The following is a 24,863-nucleotide window of genomic DNA, read 5'->3' as shown; positions in this document are numbered from 1 at the left end:
ATATCAATTTCGTTGTCGTTGTGCAATTTGTATTCAAGTGGAACTTTTTTGGTCCATTAGCAAATATTACGTATACGCAACGTTTCCAAATATATGCGAAAAACTTGTAAAGAATATTATATTTTATAGAAATAAATTAACAAATAAATAAGAACTTTTAATTCTAGTTACGTAAAACTTTTTGGTATATTATCAAATTTTACGTATACGCAACGTTTGCATATGTTTGTGTACAAGTTCTGGTATAATTTACAGATTTGTTTGTAGGTAACGAAATAAATTTATTTCCGTCAGTTTAATTTCAAGTTGAGGTTTTTGGTCTATTAGTAAATATTACGTATACGCAACGGTTGCAAGTATATACGAAAAAGTTGAGAACAATATTATATTTTATAGAAATAAATTATCAAATTATTAAAAACTTTTAAACTGGTAAAACTTTTTGGTATATTAGCAAATATTACGTATACGTAACGTTTTACAAATGTGCAAATACAAGTTGTGAACAATATTATATTTTAAAGTTTTAACTATATTTGTTTGTAAATAACGAAATAAATTTACAAATAAACTAGAATTTTTGCAGTGATTCTAATTTCTAGACGAACTTTTTTAGTCTATTTGCAAATATTACGTATACGTAACGTTTGCAAATGGATGCGAAAAAGTTCCATTGTATTTCACAAATTTGTATGAATGTAACATAGGAAACGAAATAAATGAACAAATAAATAAGAGCTTTTTCAGTCATTTTAGTTTTAAGTGGAGGTTTTTTGTGTATTATCAAATATTATGTATACGTTACGTTCGAATGTGAATGCGAAATAAATTAAATAAATTAATAAAATTAAAAATTGTTCCAGTAAGTGTACTACCACATAAAATGTATTTGATTAAAATATATTAAGTACAATTAAATACCCTTTCATTTAAAACTTAAACTGAAAGACTATTCATTTAAGCAATTATTGGATAGTTTGGTTTATTTATTACCCATCAATAATTGTTGACTATTTAGAAAAATGGTCGAAAAAATAATGTAAGTGATATTTTTTAATATAATGAATGAGAATGGAATCATTTGCCGATGTTGTCAATTGAGACAAGTACAACTTTGATTTGAGATCCAAAAACCAAAAATATTGCGTTTAACTTGACTTTTGGCGCATACAGAAGATATGAATGTATTGTAATTAAAAACAAAAGTTAAAGACATGTAAATTGACTTGCAGCAGCACTTTGAGAGTGGACTTTGGACTACACAGCGGGCAGCTTTATATCGCCAGGGAGTCAGAGACAGAGCAGCTGCTTGGGTGCAGTGAGGCACTGTGTACTGTGTCACCATGGCACTGGGACACTGTGCTCTGGGCCATTGGGCGTGTGCCAGCTCGACTTCAACTGCGACAGCGACTGCGACAGGTTTCCCCACGGCCGTTTATTGCGCTTTTTGTCGCCGTTGCTGCTGCTGCTGCTTCTGCTGCTGTAGCAGCAAATAAAAATATACAATGGAAATGGATATTGTTTTCATTTCCGCAGTCGCATTTGGAATCGCAATCGCAATCGCAGTCGCAGTCACAGTCTTCTGTTCATGTGCATGACATTTGAAATATGCACACAAACATTGAGTTACAATTTCTAGTAGACATGGCGGGGAGAGTATGTGTGTGTTTGTGTGTTAGGCCTGCCATGGACAGCGATGCAAATGGCGCACAATAAGGGTCATAACAATGGCGCCATCAACTGCAATGCCAAAGAACAGCATCAACAACAGCAATGGCTGTAATAACAAAAAATGATTAAATGTGGAAACACGCTAAAGGCGGTAACAACCCTGGCAAAAGTTTTTAGCTCTTCAGTGTGTTTTTTTTGGTTTTAATATTTTTTTTTTGTTGGGCTTTATGAGCAAGCATTCGCGTGCATTTAAACGCCTTGTGGCAGGCGCTAATTAAACGATACGGCCGCACATTGGCCGTGTAATAGAAAAAGTTGTTGCCGTAGTATGCATAAATTTCCACTAGGCGCAAAGTTAACCGCATCGCCATTAGCATTACCATATTACCATAGCACAGAGCGCAGAGTCTGAAGTGTGGAGTGCAGAGCGTACTCTCAGCGTACTCTCAGCATACTCATCGCATAACCACCTGACGATGGGCCATGTTGCTGCTGTTGCTTCTGCTGCTGTTGCTGCTGTCTAAGCATCATCTCAACTGCCCGCAGCCCACAATATCAAACAAGGCACGCGTGCAAACAAGCTGGGCACAAAAGGCGTAGTGAAAGTGAAGGGCAGAAGTGAGACAGAGCGAGAGCGAGAGCGAGACCAAGAACGAGACCGAGACCGAGCAAGAGAAGACACGCATAAATCCAAACAAAAACCACATGCCTTAACTCGGCAATGCCAACAGTCGCCGCAGCAGCAGTAACAGCAACAGCAGCAACAGCAGGCGTCGCAGCCAGGCCAAAAATAAATCATTCGAGGACATAAAGAGAAGGCAAGCACAAAAATTATAACTGTTGCTGCCGCTGCCCGCCGCAAATGTAAATAACAGGTTAACAGCTACTGCTGCTGCCGCTGTTGCTGCTGGCGTCACAGCAGCAGAGCTCGCTCAACAGTTGAGCCCAAAGTATTTGAGCAAGAGAGCTGCTCTCTCGTGTTAAATTTAACATGACGCTCTTTCACTTGCTGTTATGGCTCTGCTAAGCCGCTGTTAACAGCCGCCAGGCGACTGTTGCTTCTCTTGAGTTGTGTTGGTGTGAATACAAGTCTGTGTTTCTGTCTATGTGTGTGTGAGTGTGTGTGTGTTTGGTGTTTTTGTCAACAGCAAAGTTTTTCTTCTTTTTTGGTGAAACCAAACCAAGCACTTGACAGTTTTTCCATTAAATTTATATGATTGTATTTGGAAACCCCAAAAACTTGCTGTTTCGCTTGTCAATGGCGCGCATTAACAATGCTTAATTAGCACTCTACACGGGGTGAAAAAGCGAGGCACATGCGTTCGTTCGAAAGCTATAAATTTGATTTTTAATTTTTCAGCATGGCCAACAGCTAATCCATGAACATTGTTGAATAATTCGTTGGCGCAAATAGCCGCTCAAATCAGAATTGGAATTGCAAATGCAACTTTGTGTGATGAGGCGAGAGGTGGTGAGGGGGAGGCGGAAAGATTCCTGGCTTAGAGGCAGCTGCTCTTGGCAGCTGCTTAAATTTAATCAACTTTTCGCTGGCCGAAGCTCTCATCTCACAGCTCTCGGCTCTCAGTTGGGTATTCAATTATTGACGCCTCCTTTTCGCTGCGGCGGCCTTCACACAATTCAGTGGGCGTGGAATCAAATGCAGCGAATATACACAAAAGGCGAATGCCAAATAAAACATGCACATGGCTTAAAACACATGACACCGAAACGAGAGAAGCTCAACGGACGACAGCAACAACAACTACAAAAAAATGCAAATAATATGTAAACGTTGCCAAATAACTAACAGATACTCTTCAAAATGCGTGAAACTCAATCAGAAATCGAGGAAGAATCTAATTTTGAAAAGCATTTGTATAGAAAATTCATACGATTAATATTTCTTTTAAACATTTTTATTATTGATTAAAGTTGCGTGCAATTCTATTTAAAGATATAGCTAGCCAATCCTTGAGATAGCGTTTAAATAAATTATTATTTCTACACTGCTTTCTCAATACCAATATGTCCTTAGCCTTTATTTTAAGTTATTTTATGGGTAGATTGTATATTGAGATATTCAGATAATAATAATAGAATCACTTAAATGTCAACATCTAAAAAATGTGTATAATATAAACTACTTCAAAGCATAAGGTAATAAAATTAGAGCTTAATCATTGATAATTTCTAGACTTCTTTTTTAGTGTACGGTGTTTTATTTGTGGTTCTTTAAAATACGTTTCAAGTAGTAAATTATTGCAACATACTTAAACGACAACTACTCTAAAACTCAGAAAAACTATACAAAATTTACACTACTTTAAAGCATTACGCCATAAAATATCGTTTAAATAAAATAAAACAAAATAAATAAAAATAATATCTTAGTCTATATATAATGTAGTGAAATGACAACTTATCTGAATCTCTGAATATATTTATAAAATCTTCACTACTTCCAAAGCATACCCCATCTGAAGCTAGCTTTAAAAACGAGGTATCAAAAATAAAAACAACAAAAAGAAAACAACCAAAAAACCAAAAAGGAAACAGTTTTTGCACTGGCACGACCTTTGAAATTAGAGTTCTGAGATGCGCACGTAAAGTTTCTGTGTGTGTGTCTTTGTCTATGTGTGTGTGTGTGTTCGTCGTGTACAACAGCAAATTCAAAATGAGTCCTTGGCCGCAACGAGCTGCAGCAGCAGCAGCAACAGCAACAGAGATGTCCGGGCCCTCCACCTCAGTCAGTTTCAGTCCCCAGTTTCAGTCTCAGGCCCCAACAGCGTGTCAGATAATTAGTGAAAACTGTCTGTGAAGAAGAGTCTGTCGCTCGGTCGAAGTCCGAGGCTCCACGTTCACGTCCATGTCCACGGCAATGTCACCGCCGTAACAGGCGCAATACAAACCCAATGGCCCCGCCCCCCTTATACCCTTCCCTTGCCTCTCTGACTCTCTGCCTCTCTACCTCCCGCTGACAGCCTTCGTCCAGATGAGCCATATGAAATGCAGCCTGACAGTTTTCTGACACAAACACAGATACTCGTATGTACCTACATATGTATGCATGTGTGTGTGTATGCATTTGCATGTGTGTTGAGTTGTTGCTGTTGTTGTTGTTGTAACAGTTACAGCTCAGCTGACAGCCAGTAGACACCATCTCTGTTTTGCTGTTGCTTTCACTGATTCTGCCTCTGCTCAAGCTCAAATGTTTGTCTCGCAAGAATGCAACGTATCTTTTTGAGGTTTGTTTTAGCCTCTGCTTAAAAGCAAAACTTTTTTGCTGTATCAATGCTGCCAACTGACCTAATTTCGGGCCAATTCTGCCGAGATGGAATCAAATTTATTTCGTACTCATAGCAATTAGAAGCCACAACAATGCTACCATCAACCATTTAGACAACAAAACTTTGCATAAAATAAATAGAAATGTTCCATTTCAAAATGTCTAAGTCTTCACATGAAATTCGCCTGCTGAGAAATTAATTTGGGTAAGTTCGCAATTTAGATATTTAAGCAAGTGACAAACCAATTTGACACCATTTAACATACTCATGCTTTAAACCCAGAGTATATAACAATACAAAAATATTTCAAATGAAATTTCAATTGAAATGTCACAAGTATGCACAAATTTGACATATAAAATAATTGGTATTTTTAATCAGACACAACACAACTTCAAAATTTAAAGACGGTAACATAAAAGAGTAAATTCTTTTTAGCATCGAATCCTAACAAATAAATAACAGTTTACCAATATTATTAGGATATATAATGAAAAGGTAATAATTATATAAACTGAAAAAAAGTAGAAAAGTAAACGTGTTATTCTATCACACTAACGTAATAATGAAAACAATTTTCAATTTTCCTTTATAACAAACATTTGTTGACCTTATAACAATATAAAAGAAATATGATTTAAATTGATAACTCAAAAAACTATGACACATAATATTGCTTATCAAACACTGCGCTACTTTAAAATATAAATACATAAATTAATTTAGAAGTGCAAACATAATAGTATCAAAATGAAAACAAATAATGATGAATTCTGAAATTACCGAAAACGTCAATTTTTATTTTATTTAGTAATTCACTTTTATTATATTATTATCATCAAAGTTTTTATTAAAATATGTATTCTATGATGACAAATAAAAACATAAATAAATAGTAAATAATAACAAGAAAACTATAGTCGAGTGTGCTAGACTGTGAGATACCCTTTATCCATTGTGAATAAGGCTAAACAGTGCTGTATTATTTTTAAAATATTCCAAAATTATATACCACAAAAATATTTAAAATAAAAATATACCATATTTAAACAAATTTTTATATAGGGTCGGAGAAGCCGCCTCCTGCCTCTTAGACACATTTTCTGGGTGCACAAGGTTATAATACCCTTCTACCCTATGAGTAGCGGGTATAAAAAGTCAAAAGATAAACTTGTTATCATTCCACAACAAATGAATAATGAAAGCAATTAAACATTTATTCCTTAGGCATTTATGCTTCAACATAAACACAAGCGGAAATAAATGTATTATTCTCTGTGGACCACGTCAAAGGAGTGCAATCGATTTGGCAGTGATAGATAAACAATTAAGCATTTTAATAAAAAATTATATTTGACATATTTGATGAAAGGAATTGGCCAGCAAATTGAATAGATTAAAGCTCCATTCGAATGAGAAATGCACGCGACGCGTTATGTTTATTAGTTTCCGTTGTGCATACACACATATATTTATAGACCTTTTGCAGTCACATCATCACCAATCAGCTGCCAATCATAAGCTGCTCGCCACAGACCCCGCAATCGTCTATAATCGATGACAGAGTAAATCAACTATCGAATGGTTGATATAAACATGCAAATGTTTATTATACAGCATTGTTTTGATTTGGATTTTGAATTTTTGGTGTTTGCCTTCACCGTTTATTTGTTGTGCAGCTGTTGCTGCGTTTGGCATTTTTATGAATGGGCCAGATCTTCTCCATTGCCATTGTCGTGTGGTGGAGGGGGGGGCAACAACAATAAAAACCATTTAATTTTTCCGGTTAATTTACCGTTTCATTTGCCTTTCCTTCGTCTGTCTGTTGGTCTGTTTGCATGTCTACTTATTTGTCGGTTTGCTTTTACCCTCGATGCGCAGTATATAAATATTGCGTATACGTAATGTTGTCCTTGCAACCGAACTCCGCGCGTTAGTTCCATTAATTTTCACAGTAAATCATGAGCGCCTTCGTTCGTTATGTTCGAGCGCGAGTTCGTGCGAATGGAGTGCTTATTTATTTTGTTCTTTAAAGTTTCCTTTTGTTATGCTGTTGGCGTTGGTATTGCAATCATGTTGCCTGCTGCTGCTGCTGCTGCTGTTGTTATTGTTGTTGTTTGGTAATGGCAAAACATTTGTTCATGTTCACAACCAACGTTCGAATGACAATCGATTTGTGCCACCCTGAACGTAAATACAAAATCAAATATGCATTACAATTGGCCTGTTGGCCAACACAGCAGGCCTTGAACGCCCCTTTGGCCGTTGCTGTTGCTGTTGCTGTTGTTATTGCCTCAAACTGGACTTTTGCCTTTAGTTCTCACCACTGCCCGCACCGCAACGCACCGCGCCACAAAAACCTCAATCCATTCCCAGAAAAAGTTCTGTTGCTGTTTTTCTGTGTGTGCATTTGCAGGCAACACTTGTAATTTTAATGGCGCGTTCGCTTCCAGATCACTTGCAAGGCAGCTGCTGCTACTGCTGCAGTTGCGTTGTTAAAGTTTACTAACTGAAAAAACACAAACACACACACAGAATCCCATAAACACACAAACACACACACACATACAGTTGTGACGCAGCTGGATCTCGAAACTTCGAACCACATGCTACCCGACACAGCCAAAGCAAGTGTTGCCAAGAAAGGCAAACTAAGTGAATTGATTGAAGTACTTAGTTAAGCACCAGGAACCGGAAACTCTCCACGCCTCCAACGCAAATGTCAACCACATCTGGTTAGAGGCGTGTTAATGTGCTTTCATAGCACACGCAAAGGATATCATTGCAATAAAGATTTCAGATAGTAGCTTTGCCAGCAAAGAATTGTCATGAATTATACATAACATTTTTATTAGGTTCAATAAATAATAATTGCTTGGTAGATGAAAAAATTATAAATTAAAATTCCCCTGTTGACTATAAAATGCTGCATAAATTGTAAATGTAAAACAAATTCGATTTTTAGCACAAAATTGAAGGCCAACCAATTACGGCACAAAAAATAGATAGTCGCCAATGAGTAATAACAAATTAGCATACAATAACTGACGCTAACAAGCATTTGAAGCCAAAAGCATTTTATTGCCTTTTTTATGCTCAATGAATTTAAATTACAGCAAAACGATTATTGTTGTTATTTTAACATGATGTTAGCCTAGGCTTAAATAATTTGCATAAATAAATAGTTAAGAGTTCTTTTGAAGGTAACAAGAAAAGCTTTGATGACGATGCTAGAACAATTATTTGGAAAAATGTGCACACCAACATTAGACAAATTACACATCTCTTGAGATATAAAAATATGAGACACTATACTGTATACTTTTTCGAATTGATTTTCTTTTAATCAAGAAAGAAATTAGGAGAAAAAAGTTGAGCATTCGTAACAATTAAAAAAAAGTGAAGTGTGCACGACTTAGTACAAAACAGTACAAAAGCGGTAATACCATATACCAAATTAATATACCAAAAATACAAAAACATACCAAAAGCCATATTTCGAATAACAATATACTACTGATTTCATACTACATTAATATACCCAAAATACTTAAACATGTTTAGTATATTATAATGCTACTACGACTATATTTTTTCAAAAGTTGTAGATATTATCGTTAAAATTTGCCTAATTAGTATACCAAACAAATTTCAAATATACTAAAAAACTCTATATTAATATTCTACAACATTGAGAATTTCTTGAATAACTTGTAAGTTTTCACTTCAATGCCAAAGAAATTGTCAGAAATCATATAAATAAATAATGTAATAAACGGATCCAAAGCACTGATTGAAATATTTAGGATTCTGCCTAATTTTTGGTCGTAGTTATAAATAATCAATAACATTAGCTAGTTATGCAAATGAGATGTAATGAATATGCGCAGATAATTGTTAAGTGCGTATCAGGTCAGGCACTTAGCGGCTATTGATGATGATGATACGACAACTACAACGACTACAACGAAGAGTCGACGCGTAAGTATTTAATGCCCCTGAGAACGCAAGCGATTTTAGTGCAATTTAATTGCAAGCATTTAGTCAAATGGGTGGTCTGGGTGGCCTCGTATGCGTTAAGCTATTAATTAGAGAAGCTCACAGACGACGCACACACCCACACACATGGACGAACACAAACACATGTGCTTTGGCTGGCACAAAGTGAATGGCAAATTTATAGCTTTTTATCGCTGCAACAAGTTTATCTCGTGTTCCTGCTAACTGGCGCTCATTACGACCGACATCGCCTGCTTGTTGTTGTTGTTGTTGTGGTTGTTATCGCTGCTGTGGATGCTGCTGCTGCGGCTGCTGCTGTTGGCTGGTATTTTAGCCATGCTAGCGATGCTGACTGTGCGATTTGTGTGTGTAAACAACGTGGCGTATGAGTAATCAAAATAGCTAGCTACGATTTTACACGTTGCATTAAAACTTAATGTGCTCATAAACATAGCAAGACGTATGTTTAGCTCTGTGTGTGCAGAGACGCTGGCTTTGACACTAATTGAGCGAGTGAGCGGGAGTGCTCGATAATGGCCATCGATAGGGGAAGCCAAAGATATTGTCTGCTCGTAAATCTTAATTACAATTGTCAGCAAATGCGAACTCTGAACTGTGAACTGTGTATTCCCAAGTTTGAAATGCAATTTCTGCATTTTATTCTGTAGCCAAAGTGGCCAATAGCAATGGCAACAGCAGCAGCTATCTCATCTAAAGCAGCAACACATCGCTGATTGCATATGCCACGAATATGCGCTCATGCATATATCATGATGTGTGAAGCCTCCAGAAATAATGCATATAGTATTACAACCGAGTCTATATGCTAAATGTGTATGTGTGTGTGTGTTTGTGTGTCTGCCAGGCCAAAAGAAAAGCGCCAAAGACGCCGCTGCTGGCAGGCAGCAGCAATGGGAAAACGGCTTATCCTTGAGATATAAACTGACATTTAAGCAACTCAGGCAGGCGTATGCTTAGCACACAGACACTGACACAGACACAGACACAGACACACGTTCGCACTCGGTGCACGCTAAAGTAAACACAGCTGCCAGGCTTTGCCCTTGTGCCGCTGTGCCGCATGCCACGCCCACTAACCCTCCCGCCCGCTATCCATTCAATGCAATTGACTTGCAGAAGGGGCAAAGAAAAAAAGAATACAAAAAAACAACGCAGAAAGAAAAAAGGAAAAGTGTTGCAGCCTTTCATCAGCTTGCCACCCATAACTGCAACTATTTAGATTGCAACGGCGCAAAACCTATTTGCATTTCATTTTCGTGAATAACGTGCCACAGATTAGCAGCAAAGCAGCAGCAAAGCAGCTGAAATAAAAGTTTGCAGCAAGCAGCAATTAAATGGGAATTGCATTTGTGTAAACATCAAAAATGTTATGGCCACTTTTGTAGGTGTTGTGTGCGTTTTTATTGAAATTAAATTGTTCGTGTTAAATTTCACTGCAGTAAATTGCTTTGCCAACGCTGCGTATACGTGTTTCTGTTGCATGGTTATGCGTGTGTGTCGGTGTTGGTGTTGGTGTCGGTGTCGGTGTGTGCTATCCTCTGGCACGTTCATGTCGCACGTTAGTCAATGTCATGTAGCTTGCCAACACATACAAACACACACACACACATGTACAACAACGCATGCAAACATTTTGCGGCTTTTGTATATTCCTCCTCTTGCTGTGTGTCCATGTGTGTGGCAGATATGAAGTATTTGTTCGTTGCGCTGTTGGCATTTGCTTTTTTGACATTTTTTCTGCATGTGTGTGTGTGTGTGTGTGTGAGTATTTTTGTGTCGGCTCTCTTTTATTTTCTGCTGCTGTCGCCAGGCAAACGGGGTACTTACAACTTTGTCATGAAGTTTGCGCTTCATGCTGAACAATTTATGTGATTTTGTAATTTCACTTCTAGAACCCAAGGGAGGCGCCTCAGCGGGAGGTTAACAAATTAGTGCAACACTATCAAAGGTCATCAAGCGAAGCCAACTTAATGCTCACACGTTTAACTAGACTCTATTTTAGTGCTTATCAAATTTTAATTAATACTAAGTAAACAGTCAAACTCTGAACCGAACTGAACTAAAAGGAAAGGAACTAAAGGAAGGCAAGCAAAGTCTTTTGAAAGAGCGTTTGATATGGGACCTTAGACTGTGCCAATCGCAGGCACAGCATCTGGCAGGAAATTGAATTTGTCTGTTTGAAAGGAGATTATATTTTATGCTATTTTAATGTGCTACACTCGACGGAGCCCGCGATGTTATCAATTGACTGACACATTTGCACCTTGTTGCCAACTTATAAGTAAAAAAGAAGATAGAAAACTTTCAAAACTCGAAATATTTTACACTACTTTATCTATATTTACACTCACTATCCATACTGCAAAAGGGTATCATAAGTTTGTGCCGACAGAAAAAGTAAGAAGATATATTTGACCTCATAAAATAAATATATTCTTGATCTGCATTAATAGCCTAGGTGTAAGAGACTATAAGAGTGTAATTTCAATACCCCAACTCTAAACTTCAGTATACGTCAGTATTATTTCAGTATATTAAATGCTGTATTAATAAATACTATAAAAGATAGACTTGTTATATTTACACCAAATATGCATTTTGGTATATTTAAAAAAAAATTGGTATATTAATATGGTATATTTAAATAATAATACTACACTGTTTGACTTTAATTATCGTGTCAATCGAGACTATAAAAGATAGACTTGTTTAATCAAAATAACAAATATGCATTTCGGTATGTTTCTGTATTTTTGGGTATATTAATATGGTATATTTAAATGATGATACTGAACTGATTTGCTTTTATTGTCGAATCAATAAATACAATAAAATACCGACTTTTTAAGTCAATATACCAAATATGAATATTGGTATATATAATATACCAAATATGAATATTGGTATATATAATATATTTTATTTGTTTTACATATTAATATAGTATATTAAAATACTGCACTATTTTGCTTTGTCACAGTCAAGCACCCTGACAGTAGTTTTCTTTCTTGCTATTTGCTAAAGTGAGGTACTCAAATCACAATTTCAGTATTTCTTTAAATGTTATTTGAGTCGCTTTGAAAATAGTTTACGTAGCTTGACCCTATTTAATTCAAAAGTTTGTCAGTCTTTCCCTCTTAATGTTATACGAATTTGGTGCTTAACTTTATGCGTTTGCAGCTAGCAGAAGTTTTTTAATAATGCCTAAAAAACGAAACGAAACGAAACGCATCTTTACAAACTCAACTGAGATAAGTTGCAGGCAATCCAACTATTAAAATTATATTGCATAATAAAAAGGCTTTTAAGTTCTTCGGCATCAACTGAGGGTTCGGCTTCATACATACACGTATGTACGTGATACAACTATTATGTGATACATCTTCGCACCTTTTGGGCAATAAAACGAGGCTCGTAATATTTATGATGCCATATATATTTGCTGGCTTTTGGCTTGGCCAAGTGATGACATTTAATTAATATTAGTTACGAATGAAATAATTCACCTGCTTCCAAGATTTATTTTCGCTCGCATTCATTATCAATGGCGTCTCTCGGGTTTATCGGGTTTGAATTATTGTTGATTCTGCTTAATTGAAATTGCCAATCACTTGCACATATCTCCGATCCGTGTGAATTGAATTTGAATTTGTGTGTTAAGCGCATTAAAAACTGAGGGGCTTAAACCACAATACAAATGGCTTTTTGCCTAATGCAAATATTATTTCAAATAGTGGTCGCACTTTTAATTAGTTGATTTACATATTTAGTCAATTGATTGTGTCTGTGTGTGTTTGTGTGTGTGTGTTTTATCTAATTCAGCAGCAGCAGGAAGAGCAGAAGTAAGGAAATTCAACAAAATGCTTAAGTACCTTCCAACAGTTTCCTCTTGCCAAATTGTCATGCTAATTGCATTTTGTGGACCAAGCCCGAAGGCGTTTCACAGTAATTTGCACAAAATACGAGCAATTGAATGCAAACTCGAGGAGCGCCATCGACTGAAGGACGCCGAAATGCGGATGCAGCATCATCGCAAGCAATCTTTGGCTCATCCTCCCCATCCATTTAATTAGAGCCAATTCGCAATTTAACAGGTTCAAAAAAGACAGTTGCAATTTATGTGGAACGCTTGTCGCTTTAGGCAATTAAATCGAGTCGCAGATTTACAAATTTATGACTGCGGCTATGATTTGCATTCGCATTGAATTATAATTTATTAACAAGCTCATCAATTACGCACAATAAATAAAACCAATGCCAAACCAAATTTGTTTTACTGCGCAGCAAACAAAATAAGTACAAAAAAGGAGAAAAGCGAAAAGCAAGCAAGCAAACAAGAAGGCAGCTGGTTAAATGGTGAACGTGAAGCATCCGCAACATGACCGAAAAACGGGAAATTGCCATTTAATACTGACCCCCTCAGGCATGTCGCTGACTCTGTGTGTGTGTGTGCTTGTGTGTGTGTGTCTGATAATTTGAGAAAACCAAGTCAAAGTCAGGCAACAAGATTTTTTGCTGTTGCTCATGACTTGCAGCAGGCTGTGTCGCCAAGTTGAATGTGTCTAACATAAATATATATCGCGACGTACTCTGTATATATCGATGATGATTAAGGAGTTGTCATATGCTACCCACAACAATGGCGCACGAAACAACAATAGAAGTCCTTTGTATAATGTATCTCAGCTCAGCTCTGTATCCAAACGTGGCCTTGTGCGTAAAATGTGAAGCCAAGTGGCAGCTGCTACACTGAGCGAAAAGATTACGAATCAATGCACACACACACATACACACATACGTATGCGAAATGCATTATAGTATATTAAATATACTATATGTTGTAGCTGCCATAAAACTGCAGCGAAAAGGAAACGGAAGACAAAGAATATAAATTGTTTTTAGTATTGTGGACATTCTATAATTAGGTTTGCCGATTCCGATTCCGATACATATGCATACTAACATATATATGTACATATATGTATATTCTTGATGCCCCACATTATTTTTGTCTCTGTCGTATTGGCAGTCACCAAATTCGCATGCCAATGCCACGCAGATTTGTATTATTTATGCTACTAACACAATATGCTGCCGACAAACATACGAACACACATTAATATATACTATATGTATATAGTTTGGTACCTGGCCCTTATGTACTACAACATATGTACTCGTATATACTCGACATAACTGAGGCACATGCCGTGTTCCCACAATATCGCTGGTCGGCGAGGCGTGTTCCAGCCAAAATACACATTGAGTCCGCGCGCACACACAATAAACAATTTTTGGTTTCGGTTTCTGTTGCTGTTGCTGTTTCAGTTTCGTTATGCGGATACGCTTTAGCAGCCTGCCTATGCTCAGATTTATGCCAAACTTTAAAATAAATTTCCATTTGTGAAAAGTTTGGGAACAACACAAAAAAGAAAAAAGGGATTGCCGAAATTCATTTGGAAGTTTATAAGGCAGAAAATGAGACGTCAGAAATGTCACATACAATTATCTATACTCAACTGCGTGTGTGCGTGTGTGTGCTATGTGTATGTGTGTGTGTGTGTACACGAGCAACTTTTCCCCATAAAAGACGCAAGGCATTGAGCCATTTTGAGCATCAAGAAGTTTTAAGTTTTTGTTACCCATACGTCATGTTGGCTTCAATAGCAGACAATGCGTATACGCAGCGTATAGCCTAAGCTGTGGCTAATACAACCTCACGCAGTTTCGCTTTAGACGCGTGCACATCTCATCATGTCACTGAGCAGCCTCTGGCAGAGATTTAACACACACACTCTCACACTCACACACACACACACAGTTGTGTTCTCATAAATAAATCTCCTCACGAATATACTTATTTTGAAATTTGGGTATCATCTGCGGCGCCAAAAGCAGTTAAGGCAACCCGCTAACACGACGAAACGCATTTCATATAATTCTAATGTTATCGAACTTTTCAATTTGCCACACACATTGCTTCAACATCTAGTTATTGCTGCATTTTCTTCACATTCTACACAAGCTTAACCCTTCAAAAGTTTTATCAAATAACCAGAAATTGAGCACAAATAGTTATTGAATTACAAGATTAAAGCTATAACTTTTGCTTTTACAAAAATTAAGTGATAAAATTAGTTCCATTCCTAATGGAAAGAGAGATTAAATGTTGTATAAACTTCTTAAAGTTAATATAAGTTTTATAAAATAATCCGAAATGGAGCACAAATAATTACGAATTAAAAAATGATTGCTGCAACTTATCAATAAACTTCTAGTTTCTCAGTTTTGTTTTACAATTAAGTGCTGAATTGAATTCCATATCTAATGGAAAGAAAGAAAAAACTTTTGTGATTGAACTTATCAAAATGAAATTAAGTTTCATAAAATAATCAGAACAAAAAAGAAGAAACTAAGAAATTTAAACTACAAATGCAAGAAGTCCAGCTTTATTGCACACAAAAATAAGTCTTAAATCAAAACCAAATATTTATGTAATGAAAGATAAAGACTCTCATCAATGAACTTCTAGAAGTTTAATGAAATTTTGTAAAACATTCCGAAACTAAGCACAAATAAATGCGAATTAAAAGATTAAAGCTGTCACTTATCAATAAACTTATAGAACTTCAATTTACTAGTATAAAATTTTGTTTTCAATTGAAACCAAAAGCATGAAAACTACCAACAATGAAGAATATAAAAGTACTTTTAGAAGTTTAATTAAATTTTAAAATATAATCTGAAGATGGCAAAAAACAAATACTTAATAATTGAAAGATTAAAAGTTGTAGCCCAACATAAACTTTTAGAAGTTGAATTTTGATATATAAAATGCAATATGAAATTGACTCCAAGTAATGAAAGGAATAGCAATACAACAACAATACAAGTTAATAAGAAATAGTAAGAAATTAAGAATAAATCATTGGAAACTGAGAAATTAAAGTTGCAAGTCATCAATAGCTGTAATCAAGTAAGGAATAAAAAGTAAAAACTGTGCTCAATGAACTACGTTGAGTCTTAATTTCTGGGAATAAAAACATTGAAAGTTGTACACTTCTTGAAGTTTAATTTTCATGTACAAAATGAAATATGAAATTGAGAAGAATCAACTAAGTGTTAAACTATAAAAACTCTCAACTAAGTTATAAAAAATAATTATAAATAGAGAACAAATAAATTAAAATTAAGAAATTAAACGAACAATCTGTAAATAGTTTAATTTTGGAATTAAAAAATTATAAATTAAAATTATAAAAAGTACTTATGAAATAAAAGTCAAAAGTTCTCTCCTCAATGAACTTTTCAGAAGTTCAATTAGGTTTTATAAAATAAAAATAGCTATGAAATAAAAGATTAACGCCACTTAGAGCTTCACCATAATAAATTGATATTGATTTGATAGCTTCGACATCCGCCCATCCACACATACATACATACATACAAACTATTCGCAGTACGATATTTTTTAGGTCCCTTGGGAATTCTCTGAGTGGGGAGAGGTAAGGAAGTTGAATTGCTTGTTGTTCCGAACCTATAAACACCTCGAATCGAACACATTGTTCATTGTTCAAAGGCCAATGATGTTATTTTTTTCTTTGTGTGTTGTATGTATACATTACGTATACGCAATACGTATTCGAATTGTTTATTTATTTGCTCAGTCGAAGCCCAAAAAAAAAACACACACACACACAAAAAAAAGCGAAGAAAATTCGGTGTTGTGTGAAGCATTTTGCTGACAATTAATTGTACATTAATTTTAATTAGGTCAATATTTCTTTTTCTGAGTTTTTTTTTCTTCTTTTTTAGTTTTTTTTTTTTGCCAAACGAAGCGTCAAAGCCAAATTGGTTTTGGCTTACAAGGCCAAGAGCGAAAAGTGCTACCAGCTAATTACAAAAGGGTCCAAAAATTGTGCGTCGCCCCAAAAAACGTTGTGTGTGCGCTTAGCTCAGCACAAAAATGTGTGTGGCAAAATATTTCAATTAGCAAACTGATACAATAAGGTTTGACCAGCAAACACTACCACATGCATACATACATACAAGCATACAAGCATACATACATACATATCATATATAAGTAGTATAATATACGTCTAATAGACGTTTGGTTGCCAGAAATACTTGCAATTGGCCAAATTGCGGTTGCCAAGAGCATTGAAATGTGACAGAAATCGAGTTAGCAGCCAGACCGAAAAGACCGAATGCGATTGGCAGCACTTCAGCACACATACAAGTATACAAATATATGTATAAATGTGTGTGTGTGTGTGTGTAACAGTGAACTGCCAATACTCAGACACTGAGCAACAACGGCAATTTACACTCATAATTTATCTGTACAGCTTGGAGAACCTACACAAAAATTTTGACATACTTCAAGGCGCCACTCACACACACACACACAGAGGGAAATACAAACACACGCACACACACACAGACACAGAGAGAGCGAGCGAGTGCTGTAGAAATTGAAATTCTGGCAGCGGCAACAGCTTCAACTTGTTGACGACGACGGAAGCTGCCGCAAGTAGTGGGCGTCAGTTGCTGGAAGGACGCGAAGAGCGAGACGAAGCGAAGCGAGCACAAAAAAAAGAAGGAAAAAAAATCACAAGACGCTGCTGGATTCAACAATTTGTTGAATGTACATACACATACACACTGACAGAGAGAGTGTATGTATTTATATGTATTTTACATGCATATACAAATAAATGAGTCTCTCCTCGTGTGTGTGTGTGTGTGTGTTTGTGAGTGTTTCGTTTTTACATAAAGCGAAAAAAGTTCGAAACACACACACACATACACACAGAGTTGTGAACGTCGAGTGCTGGGCAAACGGTTTGCGGCGTGTCCTTTGTAAGTGTATGTGTGTGTGTGTGTGTGTGCTGTGCAAGAATCCAAGAGAGAATGAAACAGCAGCCGGAATGTGAAGCTCCAAAATGAAGCGTGGGACACACACACACACACACACACACTAACACACAAGTAGAACGCAGTGATGAAACGTTAAAGAGCAAATAAATGGCTCGAAACAAACAAAAACCGAAAAAGATGAAACAAAACGCACACAGACAGCAAAGTTAAGAGTCGCAAAAAAATGCGTAAAAATCAACCGAACTTCAGTCTGCGTCTGTGTGTGGTGTGTCTGTGTGTGTGTGTGTGTTCGTTCGTGTTCCATCGAGCTGAAAGCTAAACACTGCGTTACCGTTACACTCTCTAAACAGCGCCTTCTTTCATTTATGCTTATTATTATTATAGAATTTATTTTTAAACAAACATTTCGATTTGTTTGTTGCTTTTTATGTGGTACTTTAGAACACTATTAATTACCGCCACTGATTTTGTTGAATTTATCGTTGAAATATTGTGTTTTACTTGCACTTTTGTTTATACACATTTATTTATATACTACACACATTTCTTTTGTATATTCATTTTCTTTTTTCTTTTATTTTTTTTTTTTTTGTTGTTGCTTCTTCAGCTGCTCTCTAGGAATTTTCTTGTTGTTTTTTCTTTTGGTAGGCTGTTGAATTTTTTATGAAGTCGCCAACGCACACACACACACACATGCACACACACTCACTCACAAAACTAACTCACATTCGCAATCGCATTCGCATTCGCACTCACACTCAGTGGCCCGTGGGGCGACCACGCGCAGTTTTCGACTGTCCTCTGACACGGTATGCGTATGTTTGTCTCTGTGTGTGAGTGTGTGTGTTTGTTTGTATGGCTGAGTGTGTGTCGGTGTGTTTTGGTGTATCAGTGTGTGAGTGAACGCGTTGCCTGCCGACGATGCAAACAGATCCAAATCTCGCCCAACACTGTTGGGGATGGCGTCTGGGCGCCACAGCAGCCAACAGCTCTCTGTTAACAGCGCACTGTTAACGCTGTCAACATTAACAGACGCTCTCACACAGCCAGGCGAAGAACGCGGGCAATAGGTCAGTGTTAACAGCAACTGTTAACTCGACGAAGGGACACGCGAGACACACTCTGTTAACTGTTGCTGTCGCTGTTGTCGTGTGACGTCGGCGTTGGCAGCGACGGCAGCCTTCTGCGTCGACGTCGACAGCAGGGACAAAATGTTTTTTTTTTTTGTTGCCTTTCTCTCTTGTGTTGTTTGGCTAGCCTTAGTCTGTTATTTATACGATGCTGTTGCATGTTTTAGCCCAAGCATCTGTTTTCTATCAAAAACTTTGTTGTGAACGTTTTACGACTACCAGGTGAGAATGTGTGTGTGTGTATGAGATGGTGTGTGTGTTGATGTTAGTACAGGTGTATATGAGCACGTTGGATTTGGAAACGTTTTATGGCAGTGCTTCCGTTAGCCAAGCGGAAAAATGTTCACTACCAAGAATCACACACACACACACACACACGCACACATGCACGCACACATTCAGCGAGGCATATGCAAAATGGCTTTTGTCTGTTTGCCGTTATTCAGATTGCCGTTGTTGTTGCTGCTATTGTAAGCTCATAGTGATGCTAGTCGGCACTCGCTAATGCGGACATTTTTTATGCGTTTACTTAAAGCAAAAAACCAGCTATGGAAACTGTCAGCAAAACTTTTTGCTTCAACATATTTGCAAGGTAGCTGCACCACATGTGTGTGTGAGGGCTGCCAAAGCACAGTTAGTAAGTACAAAAAAAAAACAGAAATGAGCCAAGTCAGCAACAGACGCAGTAACAAACCCAAAATGAAACGTTTTCCAAGTGTAGCCTGGGAGACGCAAACGTGCGCAGCTTCTTCTTCCAAAAGTTACTGTTGTTGTTGTTGCTGTTGTTGTTGTCGTAATTGTAACGCGCCGTGGCGTGCGTAAAACGCACACAGGCGCAACAACAACACAGTTATACACACACACACGCACACACACAAAATTACACTCACAGACTCCACTTTGCTAATGGAGCTGTGTGCTTACATTGATGTTGTTGCCACTGCCACAAAGGGAATACACATGTTCATGTATGCTTATAAATACATATATTCATCTATGTACATACATACGTACATATGTATGTATGTATGGATGAGCTGTTGCTGCTAAAGAACACGCGCCATTTCATTAGCCTACTTTGAGGCGCATTTCACACATTCTGTAACTCTTTTTGTGTGGAAATGCCCGTTTTATTTGATCGCACACTTCTCTTTGTTAAGCGTTCAACTGATTGATTCTAGTATAAGGACTGGGACGGGGGGATTGCGGGCGACGTTAACGGAACTAAACGGAGCGTAGCCCAAAACGAGCCTTGCGAACGTGTCGAGTACTCGGCGTAAACTGTTTTTGAATCCCACGCACAATGCGACAAACGAAGCAGCACAGCAAAGACACACACACACGAAGAGAGAGAGCCTCGAATGTTAACTAACAGCGGGTTAACAGCGTGCCTAAGTTGGCCAATAGGTCAGTTACACTGCAGATGCAATGCTTTGCCGCAGCGCAGAAAACTCAATGTTAAACATTAATTTACATTAACAGACACTGTGAAAAATTTAATATACTTTTTTTATATTACTATTATTTTAATAATGAAAATTTAACTGAAATAAAATAGTTGAACTGATAAGGCTATTCAATTCCAAACTTTATTCTACGTCAGAAAATAAATAAAGTCAAAGCCCCCATCAAGAAGTGTTTTATTAAAATAAAAAGCTATATGTTTATTGACTTTAATTTGACAGCATCCCAATAGATTACATTATAATTAAATGTCAAAATATATATTTAAAATGAGAACAAGTATACGTACATTAAGCCCACGCCCCTCATTGGTTGTAATTTCATTTTCATGGGAATTAAAAATTCAACCCAAGTTAATATGTGAAATTGTATTTGGTATACGTATGAATGTGTATATTTATATATGTAAACATGTATTGTAGAAATGTACACACAAAAGTACATTTGCACTCTGACATAATACTTCGAAGGCAACATTATAAATTAAAAATATTTTTGATGCAGGCAACGGATAAATGCGAATGGAAGAGCACAGTTTGTTGTATGCCCATTTTAATCCAATGACATTGGACATATCAACAGAGATTTTAAATCAAATTATCATTAATTACAAGTCGACCTGACAGTCCACATTTGCATGTTGGCCATTCTATATGCCAACAACTTACTTGTTTTATCAGACAGAAAACACTCTGTTGTTAAATATGAATGGAGTTGAATCCGCTTTAAATGTATGCTTGTGAAACTCAGGACCAAGTTCATTATGCTTCATTTTAATTCGATGCTAAGAGAGGTCAAGCTAAGGGATTCTGATTCGTTTATATTATGAATCACATGATTTGATGATGTATCTGCAATTGTTTAAATTATTTTCTTGTATTCCTTATTGTATATCTAAAGTAACAACGAACTAAGTATAACATCATTACAAAATCGATCCCACTCTTTAAAAACAGTTGAAAATAATATTTTTTTGGTTTTTCGATATAGTTCAAAGACATCAAATTTCGATAGCCTTTTAAAGAGTTTTATTATAAATTTAAAGCCATGAACGACTGACAAGTCAACTCAATATATGAGAAATTTATTTTTAATTTGATATTTTTTTTATTTAATATCAAAATATATAAAGGTATTTGTTCTGGCTGATTAAACTATTTAAGCATACTGTCAACTTAATACATATTCAATTTACCCAGCACGCAGAATTTGATGAAATTCTAACTCTATCTTAAAGTGTGCATTCATTTTTTTTTAAGTATGATTCCTAATAGGACTTATTATAACTTCCAATGGCAAGTTCTTGGTTTCTAAATAAGGCATTTTCGTGGAAACACAATGCGACCTTGATATAAAATCTACAGCAAGCCGCAACAGCCCTGGGTATAATTAGTTTCCCAGATGATCTTAGACCATAAATATATCCCAAGTATAATGAGAAATAAAACTGAAATTTGAGTTTGTTAAATACAACTTGTATTTGATTTTGTGAAGGTATTTTAGGAAACGCGATACATTTATACAGCATATATGGTGAAATAGAACTATTCGTAAAGCTAAGGCACTTAACGGCGATCGGTCTTGCCCGTGCCACGCTTGCCGGAATACAAATGCTTCGGCATCTTCGTACCAATGAAGCGATCTGCCTCGCCCTTGAGACCCAGTCGGGTAACCTTCTTCGCAATGTCGCGCTTGGCCATAATCTGCGCCTTCTTTCTGATGGCCACATCCTTGATACCGAGGGTGTCGCGAGCTGGAGCACGTTTCAGTGGCTTGCCGGTCTTCTTGACCACAGCTGAAGATTCTTTGTCCAGCAGCGGGGCCTTCGGTGTTATCTTGCTGCCAACGGCAACAGTTCCTCTGCGAAGATCGACCACCGATTTGGTGAAGTTGGCATTCTCGTTGCCAGACATATCGACGCCAAGACCCTCCATAGTCTCCACCAATTTGTTAACGGAACGATCACGCACCTTAGGCTGCTTGTGACGCGGAATGATGGGCTTGTTCTTTCTGGACGACAGACGCTTCTCGTCGCGCAGTTCAAAGCGCTTGCCGCGTATTTGTTTCGCCATTTCACGAATCTCCTTAAGTGTCTCATCCATGGTCATATCAGGCACTGTGTAAACACCGCCAGCCTCACGCAGACCTTCTTCACGCTCCAGTTCTTCCAGCTTCTCGAAGATGTCGGCATCGATGTAGTCGGCAATGTTGCGACCCTCCCAGAACTCTGGTATCACATCGTAACGCTCCTCCTCGGGTATTTCTTCGTAGTTCTTCTTGAGATCAAGAATGTAATCATCACCCATTTCCTCCTCGATCTCCTTCTCCAGCTTGCGCTTACGCTCAGCCTTGGCTGCATTCTGTTCGAGACGCTCAAGCGCCTGTGGTGGAATACACGGTGCTCGGACCTTCTCATCACGTGGCGCTGGCATTGCCACATGCAGACGATTGAGAATGTTGTCCACCTTCTTGGTACGCATCTTTTGATCCACGCGATACGATAGCAAACGTTCGCAGGCCTCTGTTTTCACTTCCATAACACCGGTTTCCTGTACCGTCGACATGAACATCACGGGGACCTGTTTGTCCTCCTGCAGCTTGGTGATGATAGCTTGACGCTCTGGCACCATATCCTCCAAGGTTAATATGTCAATTTTGTTGATGGCCAGTATCAATGGCTTGTTGGTGAACAAAGGTTTAATGCTCTCGAATAGTTTCACCTGCTCTTCCAACGAATGACCGCATTGCTCTGAAATGTCCATGAAATACAGAACACAGGCACGCAAATGAGCCAGAGCTGTAATAGCCTGCATTTCAATGACATTGCGCTCTTCGAGCGGATGATCCAGAATACCGGGTGTGTCAATCACCTGCCAGCGCAGATATTTGTAGTCTGTGTGTCCCACATACAGGGATTTGGTGGTGAACGCATAAGGTTGCACCTCAACATCGGCACGTGTGATCTTGTTGATGAACGATGATTTGCCCACATTGGGGAAGCCGCAGATGATAATGGTGCGCGAGTAGGGATCTATGGTTGGCAGACGAGACAAGTGCTGACGCACCTGCTCCAAATATGTCAAATTCGAGGCCTGACGTTTCATGATTGTGGCCATGCGACCCAAGGCGGCCTTTTTCAACTGTTTGCAGCGATACAGAGAATCTCCGTACTTCAGCAAACGCACATAGTCCTTGGCAACACTGTCGAACACAAGTATAATCATTATTAGCAAATATGTTAACAAAACAAGAAATAACTCTTTAACTTACTTGTCCACCAAATGTCTGGCTGTGTTAAGTTGACCCAGGGCCAGTTTGTAATGATCCTTGTCGTAGAGGACGTTCATTAAATCAGCATAGAACGGATGCACATCGTCCAGCTTGGGGAAATCCTGTATAATCTGCGAGAGACGATCGTGGAAGTTCTGTTGAGTGTACTTCACTTTGCGTGTGTAAAATGCACGAATTCGCGAGATTTTGTAGCCCTTGTGGACGACTGTTGGTGTCTTGCGCTGTGTCTTTGACAGCATAATGTCGATGAAGTCCTAAAAGAAAACAACAAAAATAGAGTTATCATTTATGTATTGCGCATTTTGTAAACAGAAACACGAGGTTATGTTGCATTAGTTGGGTGCTCCAACGGACATAAACAAATAAGTAAATTTGTTTTTGGCTTACCTTTGCTGGCGGAACCACCATAATCTTCTTAAAGTTGTACAAACTCATTTTTGTAGAATTCTATTTATTTTCCACGCAAATTAAAGGAAAATAAATGGGAATCAGCAGCAAAAACACCACGCGGTGTCAGCAATAGATTCCAAAAAGAGAGGTGCTAGTGTGACCACAATTGGAATGTCATATTTTTCAAGAAATAAATACTGAATTTATAGGATAAGCAATGAACTAGTTAAAATTAACTGATTAATGAACTGAGCATGATATTTGCAGTCACGTCTAATTATATTAAAAATAATTTGCTTACATTAATAAAATTGTTTATGTAAAAAAACCTTTATGTCCAGTCGAGCTATTAATTTTATTTAGAAGTAATATTATTATGCAGCCCTATTTGAAAAGTATGTTTCAAACAGTGCAACAATCAATATTGGTATTTTTTGAGCTTCCCATCTACAGTCACTCTAAAAAATCATAACATTAAACATTTGCAAAGTTTTGAATGATTTTATGCGTTAATTGTCGTTAATGTGAAACATTATTATTCGCGTGAATCAAAAAATAATACAGCAAAATAAGCACTATATAATCATATAACCAAGTTTTTAACTCGTACTTTTTGAAGTGCGAAATGCCATCACAACTAAGGCCAAGACGCTTCGTTGTCATTTGCTCTGGATGCAATATTATTATGGATTATTGTTGATTTTAGGAAAGTGCTTACATTAAAACG

General features: G+C 37.3%; 2 protein-coding genes across 8 annotated transcripts in view; both read right to left on the bottom strand.

Moving 5' to 3' along the window:
• Window positions 1-20,252, bottom strand: part of LOC132789574 (pneumococcal serine-rich repeat protein) — a 90,543-nt gene extending 70,291 nt beyond the window's left edge. The window contains exons 1-3 of one of the 7 annotated variants that reach the window (XM_060797668.1): window positions 18,588-18,819; window positions 18,318-18,510; window positions 12,485-12,687 (exon numbers count right to left, since the gene is read on the bottom strand). The gene's annotated coding sequence lies outside the window, so the exon portion shown is untranslated. Of the gene's footprint in view, window positions 1-6,753; window positions 7,095-12,484; window positions 12,688-18,192; window positions 18,293-18,317; window positions 18,820-19,915 lie in introns of those variants that run through there. The other 6 variants (XM_060797666.1, XM_060797670.1, XM_060797671.1 and 3 more) reach the window with 6 other exon arrangements.
• A 1,656-nt stretch (window positions 20,253-21,908) lies between these two features.
• Window positions 21,909-24,295, bottom strand: LOC132790411 (nucleolar GTP-binding protein 1). Its single transcript, XM_060798912.1, has 3 exons — window positions 24,134-24,295; window positions 23,726-24,000; window positions 21,909-23,656 (listed from the first exon to the last, which is right to left on the bottom strand). The coding sequence occupies exons 1-3, from the start codon at window positions 24,179-24,181 to the stop codon at window positions 22,021-22,023; spliced, it is 1,959 nt and encodes a 652-aa protein (XP_060654895.1). The 5' UTR covers window positions 24,182-24,295; the 3' UTR covers window positions 21,909-22,020.
• Between the last annotated feature and the right edge of the window lie 568 nt (window positions 24,296-24,863).

The sequence above is a fragment of the Drosophila nasuta genome, chromosome 3, assembly GCF_023558535.2.
Source record: "Drosophila nasuta strain 15112-1781.00 chromosome 3, ASM2355853v1, whole genome shotgun sequence".
NCBI lineage: Eukaryota > Metazoa > Arthropoda > Insecta > Diptera > Drosophilidae > Drosophila > Drosophila nasuta.
This window is presented reverse-complemented; position numbering and strand designations above follow the sequence as displayed.

Bases quoted from the DNA above. Each gene is read 5' to 3' on its own strand.
- LOC132790411 (XM_060798912.1), bottom strand. From the start codon at position 24,181: ATGAGTTTGTACAACTTTAAGAAGATTATGGTGGTTCCGCCAGCAAAG. The intron at 24,001-24,133 runs GTAAGCCAAAAA...GTTTTCTTTTAG, and splicing joins TGGTGGTTCCGCCAGCAAAG to GACTTCATCGACATTATGCT. The intron at 23,657-23,725 runs GTAAGTTAAAGA...TGTGTTCGACAG, and splicing joins GCCAGACATTTGGTGGACAA to TGTTGCCAAGGACTATGTGC.